This window comes from Hippoglossus stenolepis, chromosome 15, assembly GCF_022539355.2.
Source record: "Hippoglossus stenolepis isolate QCI-W04-F060 chromosome 15, HSTE1.2, whole genome shotgun sequence".
Classification (NCBI taxonomy): domain Eukaryota; kingdom Metazoa; phylum Chordata; class Actinopteri; order Pleuronectiformes; family Pleuronectidae; genus Hippoglossus; species Hippoglossus stenolepis.
The window spans coordinates 24,564,398-24,574,493 of NC_061497.1; the positions used below are offsets into that span (position 1 = coordinate 24,564,398).

The 10,096-nt window shown below is 43.7% G+C and overlaps 3 protein-coding genes across 3 annotated transcripts; all 3 read left to right on the forward strand.

The window, feature by feature from the left end:
- The first annotated feature begins 2,414 nt into the window (after positions 1-2,414).
- LOC124854897 (odorant receptor 131-2-like) lies at positions 2,415-3,383 on the forward strand. Its single transcript, XM_047343587.1, has one exon. It carries the CDS (start codon positions 2,415-2,417, stop codon positions 3,381-3,383), a length of 969 nt encoding a protein of 322 aa, XP_047199543.1.
- A 1,780-nt stretch (positions 3,384-5,163) lies between these two features.
- On the forward strand, positions 5,164-6,105 carry LOC124854898 (odorant receptor 131-2-like). Its single transcript, XM_047343588.1, has one exon. The coding sequence runs from the start codon at positions 5,164-5,166 to the stop codon at positions 6,103-6,105; it is 942 nt and encodes a 313-aa protein (XP_047199544.1).
- Positions 6,106-8,153: 2,048 nt separating this feature from the next.
- Positions 8,154-9,095, forward strand: LOC124854899 (odorant receptor 131-2-like). The gene has a single exon (XM_047343589.1). It carries the CDS (start codon positions 8,154-8,156, stop codon positions 9,093-9,095), a length of 942 nt encoding a protein of 313 aa, XP_047199545.1.
- Positions 9,096-10,096: the final 1,001 nt, after the last annotated feature.

Consider the following 10,096-nt stretch of genomic DNA (forward strand, 5'->3'; position numbering starts at 1 on the left):
GGTGAAGGTAACTGTCTGTAGCTCACTGGTGAAGGTAACTGTCTGTAACTCACTGGTGAAGGTAACTGTCTGTAGCTCACTGGTGAAGGTAACTGTCTGTAACTCACTGCTGAAGGTAACTGTCTGTAACTCACTGGTGAAGGTAACTGTCTGTAACTCACTGGTGAAGGTAACTGTCTGTAGCTCACTGGTGAAGGTAACTGTCTGTAGCTCACTGGTGAAGGTAACTGTCTGTAACTCACTGGTGAAGGTAACTGTCTGTAACTCACTGGTGAAGGTAACTGTCTGTAACTCACTGGTGAAGGTAACTGTCTGTAACTCACTGGTGAAGGTAACTGTCTGTAGCTCACTGGTGAAGGTAACTGTCTGTAACTCACTGCTGAAGGTAACTGTCTGTAACTCACTGGTGAAGGTAACTGTCTGTAGCTCACTGGTGAAGGTAACTGTCTGTAGCTCACTGGTGAAGGTAACTGTCTGTAACTCACTGGTGAAGGTAACTGTCTGTAGCTCACTGGTGAAGGTAACTGTCTGTAGCTCACTGGTGAAGGTAACTGTCTGTAGCTCACTGGTGAAGGTAACTGTCTGTAGCTCACTGGTGAAGGTAACTGTCTGTAGCTCACTGGTGAAGGTAACTGTCTGTAGCTCACTGGTGAAGGTAACTGTCTGTAACTCACTGGTGAAGGTAACTGTCTGTAACTCACTGGTGAAGGTAACTGTCTGTAGCTCACTGGTGAAGGTAACTGTCTGTAGCTCACTGGTGGAGGTAACTGTCTGTAGCTCACTGGTGAAGGTAACTGTCTGTAACTCACTGGTGAAGGTAACTGTCTGTAGCTCACTGGTGAAGGTAACTGTCTGTAGCTCACTGGTGAAGGTAACTGTCTGTAACTCACTGGTGAAGGTAACTGTCTGTAACTCACTGGTGAAGGTAACTGTCTGTAGCTCACTGGTGAAGGTAACTGTCTGTAACTCACTGGTGAAGGTAACTGTCTGTAACTCACTGGTGAAGGTAACTGTCTGTAGCTCACTGGTGAAGGTAACTGTCTGTAACTCACTGGTGAAGGTAACTGTCTGTAACTCACTGGTGAAGGTAACTGTCTGTAACTCACTGGTGAAGGTAACTGTCTGTAGCTCACTGGTGAAGGTAACTGTCTGTAACTCACTGGTGAAGGTAACTGTCTGTAGCTCACTGGTGAAGGTAACTGTCTGTAGCTCACTGGTGAAGGTAACTGTCTGTAGCTCACTGGTGAAGGTAACTGTCTGTAACTCACTGGAGAAGGTAACTGTCTGTAACTCACTGGTGAAGGTAACTGTCTGTAGCTCACTGGAGAAGGTAACTGTCTGTAGCTCACTGGTGAAGGTAACTGTCTGTAGCTCACTGGTGAAGGTAACTGTCTGTAACTCACTGGTGAAGGTAACTGTCTGTAGCTCACTGGTGAAGGTAACTGTCTGTAGCTCACTGGTGAAGGTAACTGTCTGTAGCTCACTGGTGATCTCAGCAGCCAAGTGTTAGAATGTAATGTGGATTGTATATAATCATCAAGTTAAGGCAAAGTGATGCTAGTGGGAGTGGCATTGAGCCGGGTGGGAGTGGCATTGAGCCGGGGCTATGCTATGCTATGCTATGCTATGCTATGCTATGCTATGAATCAACCCAAAGGCTACTTGTCTGTGTGATGCCTGAGTTTAGGTTTATATGATCTGTAGAATAACTTTGATCTGACAGCCAGGAGGACTCAGCCAATGAGAGGTGCTCATAGCTGAACACACGAGTTTGGACACTAGTAACTTTATACACATCAATGACGTCTTGTGGTTTGTGAGTCTGTGCAGTGGAGCCGTGGAGCTGATACACGCTCAAACTATTTTGTCAGCTGTCAATCATGACATTTCAACCGTTTTTATATCATCAAATAACTGATCAAAGCCGAGCCGATCAAAGACATGAACACTTGTGAGCTGATCAACATGTTTTTCACTTTTGGAAGCTGTGCTGTAGTCCATCTTTATTTAAAGTCATTGGCACACAGACCTTGAGGACAGACTGGATGTCCATGTCTTTGTGAACTAAAGGGACATGCTCATTGTGAATTTAATGCCCCCACCATAATTTCGCCAGGGAGATAGATGTTCTTCTAAGAAATCACATGACCAGGTTGCTGGAGAACAGTGGAGAGATTATGCAGAAGATGTCAGCCAGTTGCTGGTGTCACGTGATGTGAGACTTCATATACAGTGTGAGGACAGAAGGACCCTGCAGACAAGCTCTGCTCACATGGAAACCAGAGAAGCCTCGACCCTGTTCAGGCGTCTCTGCTGACAGCACATCGTTACTGTTGTGGGAATACGAGCGAGAAGAAATCTGTGTTACTGCTGCTTTGACTTTAACAGGTTCATGTCTTTGATGCTGTACTAAAATGTTGAGTGCAAATCTCTCTCTGAACAATGTCACAGCTGGAGCTCAGTATCAGGGTTTACTGGAGAGACTGTTGTTCTCCAGTGTGACCTCTGTGCCCTGCTGCATCTTCTTCTTCATTAATGTCACCATGTTGTTCACCCTGAGGAGTAAAGCAGTGTTTCGTGAGTCCTCTCGTTACATCCTCCTGTACAACCTCCTTGTTGCCGACACCATGCAGATGACACTGAGCCAGTTAATGTATCTACTCGCTGTCTGTAGAACTCGGCTGTCGTATCCTGTGTGTGGTCTTCTGGTCATGCTCGCTAAACTCACCAATGAAGTCTCCCCTCTCACTCTGGTGGTGATGTCTCTGGAGAGATATGTAGCTGTGTGCCAGCCGCTGCGACACGCTACCATCATCACCATCACAAACACAGCACTGGCCATCATCGTGGTTTGGGCCATTAGTTCACTGAACATCCTCGTCCGAGTTCTGTTGCTGTTAGATTTCCCGTTTGAAGACCTGGACACTCTGCAGATGAAAGACTTTTGCTCGGACATAGCCATGTTGATCGGGCTCGTGTCTGATGATCATGACAAAGCTTACACTTGTTTTGTGTTTGTATCAGCGACTGTAGTGATCACGTGCACCTACATTGGTGTGATGGTGGCAGCCAGGTCAGCGTCTACAGACAAAGCTTCAGCTCGTAAAGCTCGTAACACGCTGCTGCTGCATCTGGTGCAGCTGGGCCTCAGTCTCTCCTCCACCCTCTACAACCCAATCCTCACAGCTGTTTCCAGAAGTGTACAAAGATTAGTATTTGTGCGCCTGCAAAATGTTCTTTATGTTTGCATTTTCATTTTCCCCAGATGTCTGAGTTCTCTCATCTATGGCATCAGAGATAAGACCATCAGACCTGCTCTCATGTTTTATCTCTGCTGTCGACTGAAAGTCCTTCAGGTCAACACTAAGGTCTCAGCCTTGTAAAGTCTCCTCATTCACTTTGCTGTGTTTTAGCATCTGATAGAAAGACACTGACTAAAACAAGCTTGTACTTTATTTCATGTCTCCCCACAGCTCCACCAACAAACCCCGTGTTTTAACACTTAGTGCTGTTTGACTGTTTGACTGTAATATGTATGTTTTAATGGACAACATTCAGACTCTGGGCATCCACACAAATATTAATATAATGTCATGTACTTTATTACTTAATACAACACAACAACCAGTATAAATAAATCCAAATAGCAGCTGAATTTGAGTGAATTATGGTTTGTGATTGTCTCGTCCTCCAAAGAGAGATGTTGTGGTAAATTACATGTGACATGTCCTGAAAACAGGTTAATATTATATATATATATATCATATTTATGTCCTAAATGCTTTTCTGTGCCTCAGTCTGTCCCCAACACATTTGATTCCATTAAAGTTCTTTCAGAAATGACAACAAAGATAGTATTTGTCAGGATCCACACTTTTTCATGTCCTGTCATCTTACACAGATGAGCAGTTCTTTATGTTATGTCATTATTAACTATCTTGGAAATCTGTCCTAACTTTTAAAGACACTGAGATCATCACGTCTGGATCATTGCAACTTTCTTGTTAACTTACTACAACAGATGGACTGAAAGCTTTATAGAACTCAGCTGCTTCTAACGTGAACCAAGAGTCGTGATCACATCGTTTGAGCCTCTTCACACGGACTCCTCGCAGAATTGATGTTAAGATTTTACTGATTACTTTTCAAAGCGTCTCTCTTTCCTCTACATCTGACCTTTCAGTGTCCGACTCAGCAGCTTGTATCGTGAGCTCCTCCGTGGAGGCCTGTTATCTGTCTCAGACCAGGCAGAGAACTAAAGGGGACAGTTTGCAGTCGAGGCCTCAAGACTCTGGAAGGATCTGTCGTCTGAGATCAGGTCGGCGGACGAAGTCACTTCCTGTCCTTAGAAAAAGAATAAATATTAACTTTTAATTCTAATGATTTTGCAACTTTTTTTTATTGCTTGAAACGCTCCGTAAATAGATATCATTATAATTATTCACAGCAGAGTGTCACATGCTGTCCTTCTCTTATTCCCTTCGCCGCTTATGAGAGTTTGCAGGGAAAAAGAAAACATTTTGCAAAAATTATCAAATTCGATTGTTGAATTAATTTAAATTCAAATTGATATAGATGCTGCAGGAATTCAGAACAATGCAGATGGTATATTCAGATCAGTGCAACAGTTTTCACCTTGCAGGTTCCTTCTGAAAGGTTCAGATCCCCCAGGAGGAAACAAAGCATCAGAAGAAAGTGAAACATACATCAAATATTAAAAAGTGAAATGAATTTGTACAAACCAATAACAGTGACATGCCATTTCATCATAAAAAAATAAAATAATAATAATTATAATATTCTCATAGCATCTTGAGTTGTGTAAAGTCCTGTTTACTACCACTTTATTTGCTTGTCCAAATTAAAAGTGTACAACGTGGTCACATGTCCGAGTCACGTGAACTGGTGTGAAGCTGATATACAGACGGTGGGAACGTGTTCCCTCAGCAGAGCTGCTCACACACAGACACACTGACTGACCTGCTCAGGATCTGCACAGGGAAATGTGACTGCTTTTGGGTTTTGGATGCAACTCAACGAGCTTCTTTGTGTTTTTTCCACTGTTCTCAGAATACAGGGGACAGATGAAGAGATTTATTGTGCTGTTGTTTTCCAGCTACATCAACAGGTTCTAGCTTCTCATGTGGTAAATGCTTCTCTGAGATGTCCCGTACAGCTCAAGCCAACATTACTACTGGTTGGATGTTTCTGGAGAGAGTGATGATGGGCACTGTGACCTCTGTGCCCTGCTGCATCTTCTTCCTCATTAATGTCACCATGTTGTTCACCCTGAGGAGTAAAGCAGTGTTTCGTGAGTCCTCTCGTTACATCCTCCTGTACAACCTCCTTGTTGCCGACACCATGCAGATGGCACTGAGCCAGTTAATGTATCTACTCGCTCTCTGTAAAACTCGGCTGTCGTATCCTGTGTGTGCTCTTCTGGTCATGCTCGCTAATTTCACCAATGAAATCTCCCCTCTCACTCTGGTGGTGATGTCTCTGGAGAGATATGTAGCTGTGTGCCAGCCGCTGCGACACGCTACCATCATCACCATCACAAACACAGCACTGGCCATCATCGTGGTTTGGGCCATTAGTTCACTGAACGTCCTCGTCCGAGTTCTGTTGCTGTTAGATTTCCCGTTTGAAAGCCTGGGCACTCTGCAGATGAAAGACTTTTGTGGAACCCTTGTCCTGTTTCTTGGGCCGATGTCTGATGATTATGACAAAGCTTACACTTGTTTTGTGTTTGTATCAGCGACTGTAGTGATCACGTGCACCTACATTGGTGTGATGGTGGCAGCCAGGTCAGCGTCTACAGACAAAGCTTCAGCTCGTAAAGCTCGTAACACGCTGCTGCTGCATCTGGTGCAGCTGGGCCTCAGTCTCTTATCAACTATACACAACTCTGTCATTGGAGCCATTTCAAAGATTGTGACAAGGCCAATATTTCTGATCATCCTGAATACTTTATATGTGTTCCTCATCATGCTCCCCAGATGTCTGAGTTCTCTCATCTATGGGCTCAGAGATAAGACCATCAGACCTGTGTTCTTGTACCATCTGTGCTGTGGACTGAGACTCAAAGCTGAGGTCTCACCCTGACACACATGTATTGACTTGTTAAACTCATGCTGCTTGTCATATGCCAACATTTCCAGCATTTGACTTTAATGTAAGGTTCAGGCCAAAAGTCAGAGTCTCATCAGTTTGTCTCTTTTTCTTTAGTGAATAGAATCCTGTCAAAATTATGATTGTTTCAATCGGATCAGGCTACAGCAACCTGTCATTTAAAGGTGTTAATGGAAGTTGATGTGTTGAATATTGAGGGGGGGTGAAGGTTAAAGATGTCATCCGTCTGTTCCCCACCCCAAGTCCGTCGGGACCCGTCGGGACCTGACAGGACAGTTTGAGATGATGTCGGCTGCAGGTTGGTTCAGACACGCTGGCTGGGCTGCTGGATTTTTTGCCTGTAATTGGGGGAAACATCAGGCCCAGGTTTCTCTCTGGCTCAGTCGGGTTCAGACAGAAAACTGTCCCGAGCTGACCACAGGCCTCAGATGGTACAGAGAAGGAGAATAGGTGTGCACCAGACTGAATATGAGTAGGAAGAGATGAGTGCAGGAGGAAAGAAGCAGAAAGAGGATGAAGGGAGGTGGGATGTGATGAGAGAGGAAGAAGAATGGAGAGAGGGGAGAAAAAAGGCTGAGTCAGACTGATGTGTTCTGGAGGTGTGCTTCAGATATGAGCCTGATCCTAAGTTAACTAGTTCACTTCATTAGGCATAAACATTTCAAAAGGATATAATTCAAGTTGCATCATTGTCGTCTAATGTGCAGCTGTAACTTCTGCCTTCTTCTGTTCCTCCAGGAACGTTTTAGTTTTACTTTAAAGAAAAGCTCCCTGTGTGGAATCACCACAACATGAAATAAAATGATTTCATATAACTTTTGTGTTGGTCTTCATAGTGTCACATGTTTTCAGTCCATTTAAACTTGAGTTGTTAAAACTGGATTATTTTCATGTTCAGACCCGAGCATTGACCCTAACCCCCCCACCCCCGTGACCTCCACGTTTATCAAACAAGTGTTTCATCCATAGACTGTTTATAAAAAGGTTTTATCCCTTTATGTTCATTCATTCTCCAGCACAGACCAATGTCAGTGATTTTTTACTTTCTACTGGTCAAGATAATATTTGACTCTGAAATCTTAAGGCTGAGATTTATGTGAATTAGATGCAGCTAAAGTAAATAAAACACAATCAGTCATTAGTCTAATGAATCCAAGCAACAGCTTGTCTCCACAGTGAACGTGCACAGTCAAGGGGAAGAGGATGCAGCGGACACGTCCCTGGATAGTTCCAGGAGCAAAATCCTTTAATACACTTGTTTTCAGTTTGGATGAAAAGCTAATTTTCAAAGTAAAATGTTAACATTATTGATAGGAATGATGAAAACCGAGAATGTCCCTTAGCCGCTTATGAGAGTTTGCTGGGAAAAGAAAACATTTTGCAAAAATTATCAAATTCGATTGTTGAATTAATTTAAATTCAAATTGATATAGATGCTGCAGGAATTCAGAAAAATGCAGATGGTATATTCAGATCAGTGCAACAGTTTTCACCTTGCAGGTTCCTTCTGAAAGGTTCAGATCCCCCAGGAGGAAACAAAGCATCAGAAGAAAGTGAAACATACATCAAATATTAAAAAGTGAAATGAATTTGTACAAACCAATAACAGTGACATGCCATTTCATCATAAAAAAATAAAATAATAATAATTATAATATTCTCATAGCATCTTGAGTTGTGTAAAGTCCTGTTTACTACCACTTTATTTGCTTGTCCAAATTAAAAGTGTACAACGTGGTCACATGTCCGAGTCACGTGAACTGGTGTGAAGCTGATATACAGACGGTGGGAACGTGTTCCCTCAGCAGAGCTGCTCACACACAGACACACTGACTGACCTGCTCAGGATCTGCACAGGGAAATGTGACTGCTTTTGGGTTTTGGATGCAACTCAACGAGCTTCTTTGTGTTTTTTCCACTGTTCTCAGAATACAGGGGACAGATGAAGAGATTTATTGTGCTGTTGTTTTCCAGCTACATCAACAGGTTCTAGCTTCTCATGTGGTAAATGCTTCTATGAGATGTCCCGTACAGCTCAAGCCAACATTACTACTGGTTGGATGTTTCTGGAGAGAGTGATGATGGGCACTGTGACATCTGTGCCCTGCTGCATCTTCTTCCTCATTAATGTCACCATGTTGTTCACCCTGAGGAGTAAAGCAGTGTTTCGTGAGTCCTCTCGTTACATCCTCCTGTACAACCTCCTTGTTGCCGACACCATGCAGATGGCACTGAGCCAGTTAATGTATCTACTCGCTCTCTGTAAAACTCGGCTGTCGTATCCTGTGTGTGCTCTTCTGGTCATGCTCGCTAATTTCACCAATGAAATCTCCCCTCTCACTCTGGTGGTGATGTCTCTGGAGAGATATGTAGCTGTGTGCCAGCCGCTGCGACACGCTACCATCATCACCATCACAAACACAGCACTGGCCATCATCGTGGTTTGGGCCATTAGTTCACTGAACGTCCTCGTCCGAGTTCTGTTGCTGTTAGATTTCCCGTTTGAAAGCCTGGGCACTCTGCAGATGAAAGACTTTTGTGGAACCCTTGTCCTGTTTCTTGGGCCGATGTCTGATGATTATGACAAAGCTTACACTTGTTTTGTGTTTGTATCAGCGACTGTAGTGATCACGTGCACCTACATTGGTGTGATGGTGGCAGCCAGGTCAGCGTCTACAGACAAAGCTTCAGCTCGTAAAGCTCGTAACACGCTGCTGCTGCATCTGGTGCAGCTGGGCCTCAGTCTCTTATCAACTATACACAACTCTGTCATTGGAGCCATTTCAAAGATTGTGACGAGGCCAATACTTGTGATCATCCTGAATACTTTATATGTGTTCCTCATCATGCTCCCCAGATGTCTGAGTTCTCTCATCTATGGGCTCAGAGATAAGACCATCAGACCTGTGTTCTTGTACCATCTGTGCTGTGGACTGAGACTCAAAGCTGAGGTCTCACCCTGACACACATGTATTGACTTGTTAAACTCATGCTGCTTGTCATATGCCAACATTTCCAGCATTTGACTTTAATGTAAGGTTCAGGCCAAAAGTCAGAGTCTCATCAGTTTGTCTCTTTTTCTTTAGTGAATAGAATCCTGTCAAAATTATGATTGTTTCAATCGGATCAGGCTACAGCAACCTGTCATTTAAAGGTGTTAATGGAAGTTGATGTGTTGAATATTGAGGGGGTGAAGGTTAAAGATGTCATCCGTCTGTTCCCCACCCCAAGTCCGTCGGGACCTGACAGGACAGTTTGAGATGATGTCGGCTGCAGGTTGGTTCAGACACGCTGGCTGGGCTGCTGGATTTTTTGCCTGTAATTGGGGGAAACATCAGGCCCAGGTTTCTCTCTGGCTCAGTCGGGTTCAGACAGAAAACTGTCCCGAGCTGATCACAGGCCTCAGATGGTACAGAGAAGGAGAATAGGTGTGCACCAGACTGAATATGAGTAGGAAGAGATGAGTGCAGGAGGAAAGAAGCAGAAAGAGGATGAAGGGAGGTGGGATGTGATGAGAGAGGAAGAAGAATGGAGAGAGGGGAGAAAAAAGGCTGAGTCAGACTGATGTGTTCTGGAGGTGTGCTTCAGATATGAGCCTGATCCTAAGTTAACTAGTTCACTTCATTAGGCATAAACATTTCAAAAGGATATAATTCAAGTTGCATCATTGTCGTCTAATGTGCAGCTGTAACTTCTGCCTTCTTCTGTTCCTCCAGGAACGTTTTAGTTTTACTTTAAAGAAAAGCTCCCTGTGTGGAATCACCACAACATGAAATAAAATGATTTCATATAACTTTTGTGTTGGTCTTCATAGTGTCACATGTTTTCAGTCCATTTAAACTTGAGTTGTTAAAACTGGATTATTTTCATGTTCAGACCCGAGCATTGACCCTAACCCCCCCACCCCCGTGACCTCCACGTTTATCAAACAAGTGTTGAGCAAAATCCTTTAATACACTTGTTT

Coding starts and splice junctions, on each gene's coding strand:
- LOC124854897 (XM_047343587.1), top strand. CDS start 2,415: ATGTTGAGTGCAAATCTCTCTCTGAACAATGTCACAGCTGGAGCTCAG.
- LOC124854898 (XM_047343588.1), top strand. CDS start 5,164: ATGTCCCGTACAGCTCAAGCCAACATTACTACTGGTTGGATGTTTCTG.
- LOC124854899 (XM_047343589.1), top strand. CDS start 8,154: ATGTCCCGTACAGCTCAAGCCAACATTACTACTGGTTGGATGTTTCTG.